This window comes from Volvox carteri (genome assembly GCF_000143455.1).
Source record: "Volvox carteri f. nagariensis unplaced genomic scaffold VOLCAscaffold_94, whole genome shotgun sequence".
Lineage (NCBI taxonomy): Eukaryota > Viridiplantae > Chlorophyta > Chlorophyceae > Chlamydomonadales > Volvocaceae > Volvox > Volvox carteri.
The window spans coordinates 346,190-365,004 of NW_003307637.1; the positions used below are offsets into that span (position 1 = coordinate 346,190).

The 18,815-nt window shown below is 52.6% G+C and overlaps 2 protein-coding genes across 2 annotated transcripts; both read right to left on the bottom strand.

Annotated features, from left to right (window-relative positions):
• Positions 1-345: 345 nt before the first annotated feature.
• On the bottom strand, positions 346-3,584 carry VOLCADRAFT_31877 (uncharacterized protein; the record flags this gene model as incomplete). The annotated part of the gene is made up of 6 exons (XM_002958441.1): positions 346-593; positions 1,059-1,154; positions 1,589-1,745; positions 2,612-2,740; positions 3,169-3,276; positions 3,492-3,584. Coding segments are annotated over 6 exons (831 nt in total), but the record flags the coding sequence as incomplete, so codon positions are not given.
• A 3,516-nt stretch (positions 3,585-7,100) lies between these two features.
• On the bottom strand, positions 7,101-18,017 carry VOLCADRAFT_99753 (uncharacterized protein; the record flags this gene model as incomplete). Its single annotated transcript, XM_002958442.1, has 18 exons — positions 7,101-7,232; positions 7,966-8,098; positions 8,449-8,560; positions 9,051-9,176; positions 9,404-9,533; positions 10,019-10,174; positions 10,696-10,830; positions 11,722-11,817; positions 12,089-12,216; positions 12,867-12,903; positions 13,243-13,343; positions 13,712-13,765; positions 14,332-14,488; positions 15,016-15,102; positions 15,596-15,661; positions 16,820-16,929; positions 17,692-17,917; positions 18,006-18,017. The coding sequence occupies 18 exons, from the start codon at positions 18,015-18,017 to the stop codon at positions 7,101-7,103; spliced, it is 1,998 nt and encodes a 665-aa protein (XP_002958488.1).
• Between the last annotated feature and the right edge of the window lie 798 nt (positions 18,018-18,815).

The window sequence follows — 18,815 nt, forward strand, 5'->3', positions numbered from 1 at the left end:
CGTCTCTTCCTTCAAGCCGGTCTCCTCCTCAGCCTCCTCCGAATCCTGCGCCTCCTGGAAGGACCCCTGCATTCCTCTGGTGTTTGGGACCCCCTTTTTTCCGCGGGGTGGTGGCGACCTACAGGCCTTGATGCCTGCTCCAGCAGTAGCAGCAGCAGCAGGATAAGTCTTCACCAGCATAGCGCGATGTTGCTGCACCTGCTCCTCCTCCCACTGCGGCCGTTGCCGTTGCCGCAGCTGCTGCAACTGCCGCCCATGCTGTCGCTGCCGGCGCTCCTCCTGCTGCTGCATCAAGCCGCTGTAGACCTGCTCCAGGGGCGTTCCCGCCAGCAGCTGGGGGATGTCCGAGAAGTACGGTGACTGCAGCAGCTCTCTGGCGGTGGGTCTGTCGCTGGGGTCCAGCTGCAGACATGACTCTACCAGGCAGAACAGGTCCGGGTCGCAGCCCAACAAGCGCTCGCGGAGGGTGCGGCCTCGTGTTGTGACGCGCACTCTTGTGTATAGGGGGTTGGAGGACATACAGGATGCCTGGGAGGCTGTCAGGGGCCCGAAGCATCGCATGATGCGCCACAGCTGCTCTGCTGAGGAGTTGCCTGCGTATGCGTGATGGATAGAAGGGGATGAACTTCGTATGTACGTAATATGTGCATCCATGCATTGCAGCTATTTCCCATGACGCGCCGATATAACCCGACACATGTACGTAGTAATAAGCTACTGTAATAGCTGGCGGCCCACTTGAGATGCCCGGAATGGACTTTATTAGCGCGTATTTGTATATGATGGCGTGTGCCGTACGTACAACAGCTACTACATGTGCTCTTTAATAGCAACCCTCTTTAATAGTAACCATTTCCGTTTAGTAACCCCGTGTCTATCTTTCCCATCCACGGCGGCAGTAGTGTGCACCGACAATTCTCTCATTGATGAAATGCGTTCGTCCTTTCGCCACGCAAGTGCTTTCATATGCATGGAAGCCCCAGAGCAATGCACCCCGTCCCCAATCCTTAAGATTGTAAAAACCAAAGCCAGAAGCATTCAGATGCACAACGACGCACCCTGGAACAATGGCCTTGCCGTAGCCAGCTCTGCCACCGTGCAGCCCAGTGACCAGATATCGCAGGCGGGGCCGTAGCGGTCGCCCACAAGCACCTCTGGAGTATGCAGGGACGAGGTCAGCAGCGGAGGAAGGGAAACAGCGGTGGTTGTTGCAGATCAAGGCAGTGCAACTGCAACATATTCGAAATGTTTCAATACACAGCATCTCAAAAGGCCTTTTCAACTGCAAGTTGGAAGTTAGGAAGATGCAAGAGGGAAGTTGGTGGCTTGGAAACCCTAAACCCCCGTGGCATGCATCCTCCCCCCCTTCTGTGTGCCTCACCACTCTTACCCCAACAGCCCCACTCCCAGTCATGCCTGTAAAGGACCCGTCGCGCACGCGGCTCACCCGACACCAGTGCGGCCCGGCCCCCCTCAATTTTCCCCTGCTGGCCTCAACCTCCCTCGCTGTTGCGTCCTTCTTTCCCTCCTTCCTCTAAACCTCCCCACATGCCCGCACCTCTTCCTCCCTCCTCTCACACACACCTACCCGGTGCCCGGTACCAGCGAGTGACCACATAGCTGGTCAAGTCCTCCGCGTCCCGGGGGCCGCAGTGGGTGGTACGAGCGAAGCCAAAGTCACACAACTTGACCCCGCCGCCCTCCGACAGCAGGATGTTGCCCGGCTTGATGTCGCGGTGGACGACCTGCGTGTGTTGGCGTGCGGAACAACCCGGGGCGGGACGCGGGGACGGAGTGCAGGTGTAACACGCGCGCTGCTGTGGCCTGTATCGTACTGCACAGGTCGCGACACGATGGCAACTCTGAGCAACACCGAGCAAACGTTGTTTCTTCTTACTGACATGCATATGCCGTGGCATAAAAATACGAGTCGCGTAGTCTTTCGGTACGCCGCAAGTTGGACTACTAGTTCCTAAAACGGACACAGTAATACGGATATATCGTACCACGGTATGACACCAGGCGAGGTGAGAATTGTGGTGTAAATAAGCTCTCTGGGTTGCGACAGTTGCCGTACATACTACGATCTGGGACCGAATCCCAGCAGCTATACCCCGTCGGTTCGTACTTCATATGTCGTTTGTTGGTTCACGCGTACGGTGCGTACTCGTAAGTAGTCAATCGGTCGCTTCCGCAGCGCAATTTCGATGATTGTCATGATAGTTTATGGAGTATATGCATTTTTCTCGTGCATTTTCTGCATTTAACTGCTCACTCGGCCATCCATTGGGTCCCTCAGCAGGGCTTGTATTTTTTTGAAGGGTAACGCAACTCAAGACGTAACACACATATCCCATCCTTATTGACCGTTGTTCTGATAGGAAATTTTAATTGTATCAGCGATGACTGTGTGTGTATATACACAATCGGCCGGCGATGTGTGGAGATCGAAGTATGCACATGCATAGAGCAAGCACGTACAAGCCTTCATCCCCCATTCGCATCTCCATCTTTAATCGCTGCCGCCGTCGCGGGTACCAGCATCCACGGAAGATACAGAGGGGCACAAGCACACCAAGTTCCACTAATCAACGGTTGGAACCAAACCTACCTTTCGCTGGTGCAGGTAGGCTAAGGCATGCAGCAGCTGCCACACCACCAGCTTCAGCCAGGGCATGGGGATGCCCTCAGGAAACTCCTGAAACCACTGATACGCGTTAGATTCCACGAAAGGGAAGACCTGGTGGGTGGGTACATGCGCCGGGGGGGGTGGCGGCAAATATATACTCAGATAGAGGGTTCGTATTGTATGGGTGGTAGGTGGATGCACCCTGTGCGGTTATGGAGGTGGTGTGCATGGCACGTGTGGGCCGCTCTGGCAGCATCGCAGCCGGGTGGTTATAGGCAAGAGGGGGTTATCGCCGCGTTCGGTACTCACCGCCGGCTCCGGTAGGCAGCCATCAGAGATGGGGGGTTCAACTTGAATGCACTTAGCTAACTGGCTAAGGGAGGGATGGTATGGTAACCAGCGGCCATCATCATAAAACATACCATTATGGCACATACACGTACGTTTCATTCATAAATCCAATGAGCAAACATTCCAACGAGCGAGCATTCCAGGTTGTTGTCATCATGATGACCCACCTAGCCCCCCTCGTTCCTTACCATGTACACCCGGCCCGACTTGGACTTGAAGGCCTCTATCAGCGGAATGATGGCAGGGTGTTTGAGCATCTGAAGGACCTGCACCTCCCGTACTGCAAGACGCATAATCTGCACGGGCGAAAGACAGGAGGTAGCTCGTATGTCATGAGAAGGATAGCAGCAGTTTGTTAGGCGGGGATGGAACTTGAATAAGTTGCACATGTTGCAACATAGCTGCACATGGCTGAATGGGTATTGACATAGCTACCAGTATGTACACTGACGGATGTAGGCATTGTATAGATACGCAATCTGGCTTTTTATGTTTTCTTTCTGATACATACCTCCGGTATCTCATGCGCCTGCTTGAAGCCTTTCACCGCGATGAGCCGCCCGGTGGACCTCTCCATGCACTTCCAGACGAAGGCATAGGCACCTGGTGAATGGTAAGGTGAACAATCACATGCAGCATTGAGCAAAGTGAAAACGTATGTATTTATGTAGGGGGTTCACGGGTTCGACAACGCAGGGTGTACGGTAAGGTCTTCTGCCTAACCTCGGTCCACTAATGGCGGAAAGCCATAAGAATATTACCATGACGTGTTGCCGACACACCCAGAAACGAACGTGCAAGGAGGTGACGGACACACAAGCTGCAAATGGGCCGCCGGGAGGAGTGCTTAGTCGGGTACTTACCCTCATCGAGCACCTCCAAACATTCGTACATCTGTTGCGAAGGGTCGACACAGGGCGGTAGGTGCAAGGGGGCCAGAAGGGAAGTACGGTTGCCGCCAAGGTAGGTGTGCAGGGTATGTAGTATATTAGTCTGTGCACAATTCGTGCATGTAGGTCAGGTGCAACAGAAGAAGAGGAATTGGAGGGTGACGGGGCTGCTTGCCCGCTTTGCTGCCTGTGTAGTCTGCCTTCTGCCTTTTAAGCAAGGACAAGCGTGCAGTAGGCCTTGTGCGTGGTCACAAAAGGATGGACAGACATATCTTTAGCAACAACGTGCCTCCAAGCCCTTTCAAACTAGTATTTGTATATATTTCTGCGATTTTTCTTATCCCATTGAACTATTGAAACAAATGGCGGAAGGTGCCAGTCAGAACACGGTAGCACAGTTGGAAGACGATGCCAGGAAGGAGAGCGCGAATAAGGACGGACGGGACTTTACAGCTAAGCAAATATAAAACAATCACAGGTTCTTTTACTAATTTCATACCTCCATTTTGTGGATGCGTGGCAAGGTAAAAGTGCTATCTGGCCGCTGGATAGCCGCTGGACGGAGCGAACGGTCGAGCGCGAAGCGAAAGCGAGTTGGCACAATTGGTAGCGGCGGCCTGACTGGCTTGCTGCAATATTTATAATTCGCTCTGATTAATCATGACAACAACAGTTGAGTTTAATGTATTACGGCGCGGAAGCACGGCGGTCAGATAGCTAGGTGCTTTCGTGCCCAAACCTGTACGCGAAAAGAGTTTTTTAATTTCCTGGAGTATTGAATATATACACTTAAGTAAACCCTTGTGTTAAGTAAAGCAATAGTATTCGCACCGGACCGCTCACCTTCTTGTACTAGTCTTGAAGTAGTGTGTTAAGACCAGCAATGCGCCGGAAACCCCCCTCCTGTTACTGCTGTTACCATTCTCTGGCATATGAGTGTCGGTAACATTCCAACATAGTGTTTCACGGTATCCTGCAATCTACGTAGCTGGTTGCACACTATATTCTCAGCGGGGTGATACAAATTGCGATGGTCGAGCCTGGAAGAATCACCAAATCAGACCGCAAACGTAGTCTTCGTAGTCCTTTCCGAGGCTGCCTATCTCTCGAGATTGTCACAACCTGCCCTTCGAGGCATGACTGAAGGATGGGGGAGTGCAGCGCCAGGTATCATTCATGCGGCAAATCGTGAGAGCTGCCAGACCAGCGCACCGCCTCCTGTTCGCTGATCTGTCACGGCTACTTCTACACCACCACGTTTTCAGCAAAATGATTGTGAGGTCTCGGAACCGTGTCCGCTCACCGCTTGGGTCTGTGGCGCACCAAGATTTGCGACAGGCGATTGTAGAGGCTCTCTCCAATCCCGAAGGGCGCGGACGGGGGTTGGTTACTTCATGTGTTTGTACCTGAATGGTGCGTGCGGTGTATCTTGTGTGTTGAGAGGGGACCTACGTTGCGACATTATATTGGGGACCTTGGAAGGTAGGTAGGTATGTAGGTAGGACTACTCCATCTATATGCTGTTGTACGTTAGCTAGGTTTTTCCCCCATCGCAATTCGCATTTGCATGACATCCCAGAAGGCCAGTTCGTACCGCGCCTTTGTCTAACCCGATGAGAGGTGGGAGCCAGCGATCTGTCCAGCATACAATGACTAAGAAAATGGTGTGTGTTATCCGCAGGCCACCAGATTTACAAGATGCCAAGCGTCCCTTCTTCAGTAGATTAGTTGTCGCATAGATAGTGAAGGCTTTAATAATTTCAGTAGCCAATCATCACGCTTATGCAGTACAATGATGTTATGTACAGATGGCTATGGGTTGCCGACCGTTCCCTCCTCGCAGCCTGCATACCGACCAACACGACAGCGAGGTCCATGCGTAATCACCATAACCACGAAGACAGGGCTGCGGTGCCGAACTCCGGACACACGTCCGCTTGTTGGATCCATACCTGAACAAAGACGGTGCATTTCTTACCCCTCCACCGTACCTGGTCATCCGTACACACACAGTTATAACGGTCATTCTAATTAGAATGAGGCACATACGGAAACCCAGATGTCTGCAGACAGCAGCAAACACCAGTCCAAGCCCACCCGCTCGACACATATGACAGCAGACAGACACACAGATAGAGAGCTAAACACCTGATCATGACCATGCAATCGCCAAGGGCTTTTGATACATGAAAGGAGGTCCATGTACCACATCAGGTATGTGGGTACCTAGTACGGCGTTTTAACCAAAATGTTAGCGACAGGAGGCAGTTGCAGCACGGTAAACTAACATGCAGTGAACCAGCAGTTGCCGGTCAACGCATGGCAACATCTGACATCGTACGTGCGTGTACGGTATGCGTACAACATAGACGTTTGCACGGCACACAGTACATGTAATCACATCAGCGGCAAGCGACAGCACACCCAGCAAGCAGATCGGATGTGGCGTACTATTTGTAAGCTGCTGCTGCGGTGTACAAGATAGGATAGAGATAGCACGGATCTCATGATCGAAGTGAGATATGACCAGCGGCATATGCATCTTTGTGCCGCGGGCCGTTCTGCTATGAAGCTTTTCTGAACAAATGCATCGTATCGAATTGCGAATTAACTTACCAACTGACATATGGTTGGTGACACCCTATCCTCTCGCTATCATTCTCACTTTTCCGTCAATTCCCCAGACGACGCCAGCCCTGCCCCCATCCTCCCATCTGGCCCCCGCCGTGCTTGCAAGTTAACCCGGTAACCCCTCGAACACGAGCCCTTGGTTCCTGCGCCTTCTCCTGCATGGACAGATCAGTCAATCCACGAAACACATAACCAATAGACGAGACCTTCTTGCCACCACACCGGCACGTTCATCAAGCACCACCGGTACAGGCCCCAGTCACACATGCACGCCTACAGATCCATATGCAGTTAAAATCCAATCGGATGGAAAAAGAGTTCACCTCCGAGCGATATCCGGTCCGCCCATTTTTCCGATGGTATTCATGAGGTTCAATTTGTACACCTCCGCCCAGCAACCCTTAAAATTCAATTTCCTGGCGATGCAGGGAACACACGCGAACATCAAATAGCGCCGCGCTTCGTTCCCTGCCCCTGCGGGTTTCCTTCCTCAAATACCTGTTGCTTACGCGTTCGACAAGCGCACCGCTAAAGTTGACGCGCTGGGCACGCACACACCTATGGCGCACTGAGCTAGTCATCAACCACCATACCAAGGCTCAGCGTTGCCGCAACCACTCCTTAATACTGAGTGCCAGCCAGAACAGGCCGCGGTAGATAGCAATCATTGCGCACTGAATGCCCACATCCACCCACTTATTGAGGCCGTTGACCGTCCAATAGTCCAGGATCTGGGACCGAAGGCGCGAGAGGGCGGGTGAGAGGGAGGGCAGGGGAGCGGGAGAAGGGGAAGTAAAGTGTGAAGTAGTCATCCTTTCGTAAATGTCCTTGGCGCCCTAGGAGCACGAGAGTTGTGCGACCAGTTCACGTCGTATCGCTGTGGATTACGAGGATGTCAACGTGAGCGATGATTGATTAGGTTGTGTTGTGTCTTCTCCCCCGGGTGGGTGGGCAGGTATCGTTTTGCAAGCGTAAAGCTACACGCTTGCATCTTGTGAAAAATAGCCTTTATTCTTTACAATCCAGAAAAGTTTGAAACTCTGTCTATCGGCCGCAGCGCAGGATAAACTCTCGTCCAGTCGTCTTCGCACTACATATTCTCTCGGGCATAGGGCCCTGCCGTACTTCTGAACTGGTCAAGGCACTTGTTGCCCGCCTTGCTTGGCTTAGCCATCCAGCCTCCGATGCAGTTCACAAGTTCCAATCGCCGTCGCATTGTACATTCCTACCTTGGGTGAGTGCAGGGCAAATAAATGTATCCACTTTGCTACACAAAACCAGTGCTGTCATCCGATATCTCATTCTGCTCTTATCGTCGCGTCGTCGACTGGCATTTGTCCCCTGCACTTTTTTAACCCGCACTGAGCGCGCATTCGAAATGTTGATAACTGTCCCTTTCATCAAGTTGGCACATTCTAACTACTGCGCGTGCAGCCATGCCGGAGTACTTGCACACGTACACACCTCGGCTCCCGACATTGTGCAGATGTTGGTACTGTTGTAGTTGGGGCCACAGCCATTTTCCTGGTTGTAGCAGGGGCAGAGCCAGCCCTCCGTGTTGCCGAACTCATTGTGCATGAAGCCCGCAAACGCGTAACTGCGGCGAATGACCACAACCGGAGCAGTCGGGAACAAAGAGAAGCAGGGTGTGAAAGATGAAGGGATCCGCAAGAGAAAGTCTGGCTGGACTAAAACAATGCAGCACACAAAGTGGAAAGGAGCTCTCGGAGCACAAAAACGCACGCCACCTCCCCACCCGTCAGCCATGCCCGCATCTGCATTCATCAGCGGCACCCGACGAACAGTAAACACACACGCAGATATGCCACACCCAGCCCAGGCCAACCCCCATCGCCCCATCTCCGTCCACACATACGCCTCCCATCCCAAACCATTTCCATACCTCAACTGAAATCCTCTCGAGCCGCAAGCAACGGCGTCCCTTACCTGTGGTAGCTGATGTAATGCAGCGGGTAGCGCCACACGGGCGCGGGCAGCTCCCCCACAGGCTGGAAGAACCCGCACACCAACATGAACATGCCAAGGATTCCCGCACCGCCTGCGGGCATGTTTGCATGTAGTCTTAATAGATGTGTGCATGGCGTATGTGTGCATAAGTAGTTTAGGCAGAGGACGTGAAGAATGAGGTGTCGGGGTGGGTTCGGGGGAGGTTGCAGAATGCAAACACACACACGCACACAAAGACTCTCGGAACGTCCAACTCACAACCCATCCTTAAACGCCTCAACCCCACTTGACCTCTCAAGTCTCAACCCCCCGGGGAACCACATATGCTTTCGTACTTCTCAGCACAGCACCTGGCACGCGGTGACTTTGAAGGAGCAGGTAAAGCCCGCTGGTGTTGGTGCCCTATCTCCAAATGGCGGCAAACGCAATATGCCAGACTGAACTGCAAACCGTTAAGAATCTTCCTTATTCCGTAATCGAAGGTGTCCTTGGGCAGTCGGGCAAGAACTGCTACCCTACCACCTACCCACCTCCTCACGTGCACACACACTCCTTAAACACACACCCAGCCCCACCCCCACCTGCAATTCCCATGAGGTAGTGCGGCACCACCGCCGCAATGGACATCATGAGAGACTCCACCACCGTCAGACTGACGTACAGGTTTACGAAGAAGTACACGAAGCGGTCGCCGCTGTCATTCAGATCTGGGGTTGTGTAGGGAGGCCCCCGGATGGAGGCGCCCGGGAGGGGAGGGAGGGGTAGGGGGGTAAGGGGTTAAGGAAGAACCCAGGATGCCCCAGTAGATGGCCTTGGCGACCGCACGACCCATGGGTCAGTAAACGGCCTTTGTGTTAAATACATTTCCATGGACCCGTCGGCCACTCTGGCGACTGACCTTCTGGCTGTAATCACTGACCCACGGGTCACTCACCTACGAGCCAGTATACGATGGCCGAGGAGATGATGGCAATACCAAAAATGAAGGGCGCACTGGCCAGTGTGTTAGCCAGGGCAAATGTCGCAACTGGGTAGTAGCCGTTGAGCCGCTCGCGGATAAACACCTGGGCGGTCGTTTGGACGGTTAGTGGACGGTTAGCGGTTTACTGCTAGTGGACACAGCTGTCGTATAACTGTTTGTCGGGTGCGAGCCCTTAATCCTCTTAAGTGTATATCATTTGTCAGTCTGCCGATCTCTCATCAAGTCATTCGGTCAGTCATTTGCAGATTGCTGATACTCCCCGCCCAGCGTATGAGTGTATGTATAATGTGTCTGTGTGCCCCGGGGTGTAGGGGGTTGTCTCAGGCGTAAATATCTTTCAGTCCTCAAGTCAGTCTTCAAGTCAGTTCCGCACCTCACCCTGTTCCCTTCCACCAGGGCAGCATCCCAACCCACCACCACCATCCAAAGTAGTTTGCCCGGCTTAATCAGCCTAAACTTCTTTCTAGGAATAAAGGGCGATTTGTCCACTTTCTAACAAACATTCCAACCTTCACTAACCCCACGCCTGGGTTTCAAAGACGTCCCAAAACCGCGCCTCTCCCTCACCGCCATGTCCTCCACGAACGCGGGGAACCCAGCAATGCTCATGAAGGTGAGGAACGCCACCACGAAGAACATCATGGCCGCGCGGCTGTAGGTCCCCACCCAGTCGTTACCCAGCTTGAGGTAGATAGTGCCGATGCAGATGCACAGCATGATGTACTGCAAGCGGTTGGTTGGTTAGGGAATACGTTGGGTAAATGGATGGGAAATCAGCGGGGTTGGGGTTGGCGGCGAGGTGGAGGATGTGTGGGATGGATGGATGGATGGATGGATGGATGCGTGTGTTGCATATTTGCTTTTGTGTGCCTGTTAGTGTACATGGGGTGGCATGCGATGAGAAGAAGGGGAAGCTAAAGCCCCCTTCCTCCCCCCGCAACGCCCTCTTCTCCCGATTACCCGACTCCGGCAATTCCCTCTTTCTTCACTTCCCTATCCCTTCGCTTCCCACGTCTTCCCTCCTTGCTCTCCTCCTCCAATACGTATTCCTCCTTCCTACTCCTTTCCATACCCCAACCACCACCCCACCAACACCAATACCGCAACTCGCAACTTCTTTTAATGTCCCCTTCGCCGCGACTTGACAAGCCAGCCGCAAGGTACCCCGCCGCCACTCTTACCCCGCCCCCCCCACCCTCCCCCCCACACACCGCCACTCTTACATCTCCCCCAGCAAGACCCACCATTCCCAGCCTCAGCCAGAACACGGCGATATTCCTCCAGTTGTTGACTAACATCCTCTTGGTGAGAATGGCCACCTGGTAGGCACTGCTGGCGCCGCAGCTCACACACCGATATTCCTCTCCCTCCTGGGTCAACTGCGGAGGGTTTGAAGAAAGGGTTTAGGATGGTTGTTATTGGTTACGTCTTTAGAAGAGCCTTAAGGAGAGGTAAGGGATTCAGGGACCTGTGGCGGGCAGGGATTGTAGCAGCTGGCCGCTGAAAAGGCCTCTCGAGATGCTGATGTGTGAATCAGGGGGGTGTATCTTCGCCCGTGGCAGCTACCCTGCGAAAGCCTGCCTTCCCCGGTATTTCGGGGCACCCTCATCCAGTCACCCTAGTCAACTTCTCAGTGGATCGCTCAGGTTCCGCACCCACCACCAGCATCCAACGGAATCTGCCGGGTCGACAGCGGCCCAACTCCATTCTTGGTCGGCTCGCAGGTTAACTTTATCCCAGGTCACCACCGTCCATCAACTAGGGGCGCAATGCCTTCCACCATCGGAAGAACTTTGACCCTAATGGGTATCGATCCCGGGATCTCCCGGGGGCAATGGTCGCGCCTTACCAATAGTGCCAAACCCTATATGTATGCGTGTATGTATAGAGCCGTACTGTGTACCAGCTGACACAGGGATCCAGCAAGAAAATATACTGATATAGCTGTAGTTAAGCAAAGCCCCAGGCTAGCTCCAAGTTCCAGCGCCAGCTTGGTGTCCCGGAATATTATAACTAGGAAGAAGTCTCAAGAAGCGTCTTCGCTGCTGGCCACCCTGGTTTTCCCTTGACATACGAGATAGACACAATGTCCCTCCTAAACCCAAGCATGATATAACCCACACGCACAGAGACGGAACTCTCCCGGATGGCCAGTACGGCAACAATTTCCATTGTTTGACCGTCATAGTGTAACCACTACATGCCGGAATTTTACCAAGCATATGTACAAACCCAAACAGCCCCCTTGCACAAACCCCAAACTCTCCCACCTCCTTTAAAACGGCCTCTACTCCGGGTTTGAGCTGGGATGCGAAGACAGCTGTCAGCTTCTGAATGTTGGCGTCCGGATCCAGACCACCGTCGCCCTGTTCAACAGCGTGTACCAGGACAACGGCGACACACGCGCGTTAGGCAGAATCCGTACGGCAACCGCAGTGGTCTATGTGCAAACAACAGCGTCAACAAAGGCATCTGTACATCAGCACTAACTGCCAGTTCATGTACAATCGTGCAGTACATGTGGTACATGTACAGCAACAGCATGTCCATATAACGAAGATATAAGGCATGTACAAATGCGCATCGCAGGCATATGCCTTATTGGAGTGTGCAGTTGTCGTACCCTGGTTGCCGTACCTTGAAATCCCGGTTGATGACGTGGAGGAAATGGTCGGTGGGGTTCCGAAGAGGGGGACACGGCAATCCAGCCGCCTCGAACATGGACAGGGCACCGGAGGCGACACCAAAGTACACCACCTCGCCAGCTAGGGTTTTCATTTGTGTGTGTGTGTGTTTATGTGTACGGGACGGTGTACGGGACGGTGTACGGGACGAGGACAAAAAAAGTGACTAGGCCAGGAAAGGTTCGATGTGGCAAAGGTGAGGGTAGGCGTGTTTCTGGGTAAGGAAAGTTTTTTATGATAGTGGGAGGTGGGGGGTTGAGTGCGTGGTGAGTGGGTGTAAAACAAGCGGATTAGGAGTGCAAAAACGAAATAGGAGTAGCATTGGGTGTGTGGGTGCCGTACAGAGCGTCTGAAGGACCCCGTGCCGTACACATGGATACACATACATGTGATTGCGTGGGATAGGTCGGAAGACCTTCACCCGTGGCCACCAATGGGGTTAAACGTTTCCGGTGCCGCTCACTGGTTCGGCACCAACCCTTACCGGCACCCAGGCCGCATCAACTGCGGCAACAGCTTCCATTGCTGGTCGGCTTATCGCAAGGCGCTATAAACAGATCCATCAACCCCTAACGATTAAAAGCTTGAACGATAAACGCATACATACATAGCCTACACGGCGCAATACGCTCTCGCAGTAAGATGTACTGCACACCAATCGGCCGCCTTCCGCTCTACCCCTCCACGGCTCGCAACCCACCCTCCCCCACACAACCCCCTCGCTCCCTCACCGGACAGCAAACACAACTTGTCGAACAGCTCAAACACCTGCGGTCGTGTAGGCGGTCAGGGGAAAACAAAATCGTCGTACACAATCTCGTGTTGATGTAAACCAATATTGTCAACATTTTGATCTCAGGTGCGTGCGCTCCAACACAGTGCGAAACCAACAGTTGCGCGAGGGCTCTTTATGTAACTTGATTTCGGTATGCATGTTGCAGCGTTTTGTGTGTACGTACATGTGCTACTTGCTCCTGGAGACCGGAGCCGCACCACACCTCGCCTCATCTCCGTATAGTTCCCCCCACTCCCAGCCCCAACCCCCGCACACACCACGGAACCGCCCACACACACACGCCCATGCGACCCCCGCACCCTCCGGCCCACCTCGGAAGAGGGCTGGTGGATTACCGAGACGACGGTGCGGTTGTGTTCGGCCAGGGAGCGGACCTTGGCCATGACGTGGAAGGCAGAGGCCGCATCCAAGCCTGCAGGGGTACGGTGTCGCTCTGGTGGGCTCCGGTGCGGTATATCGCGGAGTTCTAGACCGGTGTGGAGGTGTTCGTTCCGCCGGCGAGGGATTTTGTTTGTTTGATGGGGTGGCTTACATATGTGGTACTGGGCAGTTCGTGATGGTGGGGGGAACGAGAACCACCGGATGGCTACATTACACGGTGCCGACAGAGAAAGAGAAACAAGCAGTCAACAAACAGACAGACAAACAGACAGACAGAAAGAGCAGCATATACCGGCACGCATACCCGGGGAGGCCCCGGTCAGGCGCATCTGATACCCGGGAGCCATGCGCCCATGCCGCCATCCCGCATCGCTGCCGTGATAACCCCGCACCCCGTACCCGAAGTTGGCTCGTCCAAAAATAGCAGGCCCGGATGGGTGATGAGCTCACACCCTGGGGGGGTGTAGGAGGAAAGGCGGGTTGATGGTGAGACGGGGTTCGGAAGGTACCTACACCGAAAGGTACATACATACACACACCCATAAATCACATGCAAAACACCCACACCCACGTGCACACCCATAAGCACAATCGATGAATTACACACATCACGCAAGGCTCTGACATGTCCATACACGTGATTTGCGGCCTGGTCATCATCGCCATCCGGAACGCAAACGTGGTTTGGAGCACAACGATGCACAGGGGGCATGAAGATACTCCCGGCCGCAATGACACTTGCCGATGGCCACACGCCTCTTCTGGCCGCCGCTGATGCCCTGAAAGGCAATGAAGCATCAGTGGCAAAGGAAGAACAGGTGCAATATCGCAGCAGCAGCAGCAGTAGCAGCAGTAGCAATAGCAGCGCCAGTAGAAATAGCAACGGCAGTAGCAACAGCAACAGCAGCAGTAGCAATAGCGATAGATTAGGAGCTTCAGCAGCACGTATGGACACGAGCAGCGGTGCACATGTAGCAGTCGAACAGAGGAAATAGAGAGCTAGTCCTAAAACCACTCACCGCACAGCATCGCACCGCACCGCATCCCAACCCACACCACAGCCGTCCCCACCTCCCCTACACACCCAGGAACAACCTTTATGAAAGGTGTGCCGATCTTGGTGTGTTGAGCCTCCTCCAGACCCAACTCCTGAATCACTGCATCCACACGGCCGATCTGATAGCACAGGGGGGCGGGAAGGGGCCGCGAAGTAAAACGTTAGGCCGAGTAGTGTCGGGAGGTGGTGGTGGGGGGAGGGGGGGGATAGAGGTGGGAGAACGAGGTGGGAATTGGGGGACATGCGGGGCGGATATGCAGGGAAGTTCCTCTTGGCACTTCCCCTGGGCAGTCGTCCTGGGTGCTTCTCTGGGCGGGGCCCCTGGGCGGGGCCCCTAGGCGGTTTCGCGCACGCGCCGGAGCCGTTGGCCGGTAACGGTCGCGAAACGCAGCTGCTTGTCCGCACCTGGGTTCTCCCCCTGCACCCTCGCCGGCTTCTAGCTTCTAAAGAAGCTAGCATTGATGGTTTCTGCCGTACTGTAAGACAGCTACTAAGGTAATAACTCAGCTCTTCTAGCACCGGGATAGATACGGCTGTATCTAATTTATGCACGGGTCTATGCAAGGAATTGTACAGGGGCTGCAGTCGGTGGTTCGCCCGGCCGAGTGGTTACATACGCTTATCTTTGATGAATACGTACACGCACCTTATCGGTGTACAGCATGTTCGAGGGCAAACGCAGCAGGGCTGCGTACGTCAGCGTCTCCCGTACAGTCAGTGTGCCGACGAGAACCTGTATTGCATCGTAAAGCATGTAAAGCGCATCTGCGGGCGCTAATTCCAGTTGAAAGGGACACGCATCCATGTGTGTGTACAAGTGGTGGGGCCGGCTGTGGCGGATGTTGCATGATGCCATGTTGCGTTTAGCAGCATGTGCTGGTTGCTGCTGCTGCTGCTGCTGCTGCTGCTGCTGATGATGATGATGATGACGGTGGTATTACTATGCGCAAATGCAGGTGCGTAACGGTTGTAAAGGTTAGAAGCGGACCCTAGCTAGGCGCGTACCCAGTAGCAAAATGTGAATTGGTCACGCGAGAAGCCATACATGTCGACAACACCACCATTTCACAAAATATTGCCACCGTTGGCTTGACGGAATGAAGGTTCCCCCAGCTCCACACCAGCTCACTCAGATTTATTCTTTTCCATATACTTCTTATGCCTTGGTGATGCGGCAAGAGGGCCTTCCGTAAATAAGTTCTACAAGTACGCAGTTTCCCTCGTACCTCATCCTGCGTGACGTATGCGGACAGCCCGTATGTCAGCCTGCTGTTGTGGCCGTTAATCAGTACCTGCAACAACATAACCGGCGGCAACCGTTTGGCGAACGGGGTGAACGGGGCTATGGTTTGAAGCGGTGGGGTGCTTTGAAAAGGGTTTACCTGAACTTACAAACAAGTCAACAAAGTGATCAACGCATCGGTCACTGGCAAGGGGGTGTCCTGCACGCATATCCTGGGTTTGACAGCCGGTGAGTCACCCTTTTTGGATTCCAGCAGTTGTTTTTACAAAGCGGTTACGTTGGCGGGCAACTGCGCCAGGTAAAGTTGGCTAAGGGGCCATACGTGAGCCATGGGGCGCCTGACCTCATGACCATGTCGGGCCGTGTGCGTGACCGTTTATTCTGCAGCAACATCAAGGACAGACAGCCTGAGCATGAAGCTTGCTGGCTGGGTAGATGTGAGCGGTTTTTTCCAAAGGGGAGTTTCCACTTAGGATCCGCGATGTTGCTCCTAAAACAACAACAAGCCCTAGGTTTAAAAATAAGGTATTTTAATCTGCACCAATCCGCCACCGCTAAACCACGGTATGCTTCATGGGTCTGGATTAAGGATCGGATCAAATACAACAATTGCCATTCCGTGCATGAGAGAGGCCCCAAGCGGGGCTCCGTTGTCATCATCATCTTTCTTATTATTTTGACGGAAATTTTCGTTAAATCAATAGAGGCTGGCTTCAACACTTTATTCATGTTAAGAGGCTGGCTTCAACAATTTATGTATGTTGAAGTCATTTTTTCATATTCATATACTTTGTATTTTTTTAATTTAGCTTAGGGGTATAGAAACTACCCACAAAATAACTCCTAAGCTAGTGATCCTATCATGGGTATGCAAAAACGAGTATTGCTAGACATGTAACGACTATTGGGTATCAACATGAAGCCACGCCTTGCAGCACATAGGAAAAATGTTCACATTTTACAGTACAGTAATCTAATCGTAACTGGCAAAAAGCTCCTCTACGGGTGAATCTGTATCCGTGCTAATCCGAGGGATGTTTCCACGTGCCACGAACTAAGACTAGCCCTAATCCGTGACCTTGGAAACACCCCCAAAGCATAGTTCGCATTTACTGAACCTGTGACGCGTATGTGTTGCTTGCAGCCTTGTATTATGAGTCTAGGATGGGGGAGGGGGTTATCAACAGGCAGGGCGGTTTTGACTCACAGTCCCCCGACGGTTAACCGAAGACGGCAGGCGGCCTGCCAGTCCATCAAGGAGGGTGGTCTTTCCACAGCCAGAAGGTCCCATAATGGCCAGCATGTCCTTGGGCTTGACTGGTGGGATAGGAAATTGGAAAAAAAAGGAAAGACCGTAAGTAAGCGCACGTGCATGCCACGGTCGTTGTCGTTTCTTAGGGGGTATTTCCACTAGGGTTTAAAGTCACGGATTAAGGTATTTTTAATCCGCACCAATCCGCCGCTAATCCACGGGAATGTTTCATAGGTCTGGGTTACGGAACGGATTGAAGTACACCAATTTCCATTCCGTGCACAGAACGCAAAAAAAGAGTACTGCTTCACATTTAAAAGGCTATCGATTATCAACATGCAGCACATTCGAACGATAACCACGGTGTGGTGCATAATGCCGAACAAGAAGCGCAAAGCTTCCACAAAGCTAGGAACACCTACAGCCTTTATTAAAAGATAACCTTACAAGATATAAATCAGGTTTTATTTGGCGCTGTAAAACGTCTTAATCCGAGATTGTCAAGCTGTTACTTGGTGGCCACCAAGTAGCAATTTTTTCCACCAAATTTTCTATTATGGGTATAGAACTCTTAACCAATCCCGCCAACCTTAATCCGCCTAATCCGTCGCGCTAAGTTTCCATATGGAACGTATTAAGCCTTAATCCGTGACTTAATCCAACTGGAAGCACCCCCTTAGGGATAACATGACTGTTTGCTTCTCGTGAAAGTATGTTCTGTCGAGGAATAGCATCAATCAAGCTCCTTTGAAAATGAACATGGACGGCTCGTGCGACAGAGCGGGGGCCCCTTCGCCACTGCGCCGACACCTACGGAAGGTACGTACCGTAGCCGCTGACATCCTTGAGAATATGGCGGGTGCCTCCTTTGACATCTTTCGTGGTCTGCGACAGATATGCGAAGGGATTCTGCGTGCTTGAACTACGCATGCACGGGCGACATAGCCATCTCAAGCCACTCACGACGTTCAGGTTCTCCCAAGTTAGCGTTGCGCGTTGCGTGGATGCATATTTTGTGGGCTGGACGATGTTCAGCACGCAAGCCGGCTCCTCCTGGAAGCAACGGCCGAACAGTCTCGGTGAGACGTAGTCTAGGTTTCCGTTTTACTTGTGTGTGAGTGGCACATCCAATTAGATTTACCTTCCCAGACATCGTTGAGCAGCGCCGTTCAGCTGGATGCTGAAAAATTTCAGCTTGATGCTGGAAAATGGCAGGCGCGCAAGTTTAAAAGTCGACAGGCTTCCGTATTACAAATTATCAAGTGCATGCCAAGGCACATGCTATCGCCACAACTGTATCGGGACGCAGTTTTATTGAGCGCATTCAGCGCGCTCGTCCCGTCTCGTCAAGAAGTTGTCATTGTGCCTCTAGGTTAAAATCATCGGCTGTAACATGACGACTCGTGTACAGCTTACGTTTCTTAAGTTATGCTTGCCTGTCTTAAGCCTCAGTGCCGTTGAAGGTTAAGCTGCCAGCTGGCCGTCACGTTTTCCCATATTCATAGTTATGCTTCCAGCTCCGCCATTGAAGGCTCTATTGCATATTACCTGTTTTAATGAATTAATTTCAAAAATACAGTTATGTTTTAAAAACTTTGGTTCCGTGTGCCAGCAGTGTATCGATCGAATATGATTCCTAGTGTTCGGCAGAAGAGGCTGAGAATCAAAGCGTTTTTTATTCCATGCATATCGCTTAAGTAAAGCTAAGACGACAACCCTGAGTGGAAATGCACTGCCGCGTTACTTTACACGAAACTTCAATAACGCTATGATACTGTTTAATAATATCTAAAACCAATTCAAAACACGCTTGGAAACGGAAGGGTATCGGAATCCGTTACGATTCGGACCTTTCTCGTCCAGCTACCCAAGTTGCAGCTGCAAGTTTAGTCTCCCATGGCAGTGGCTATATCTCACCAAAACAACACGTCACGCTGATGCGTTTCAGGAT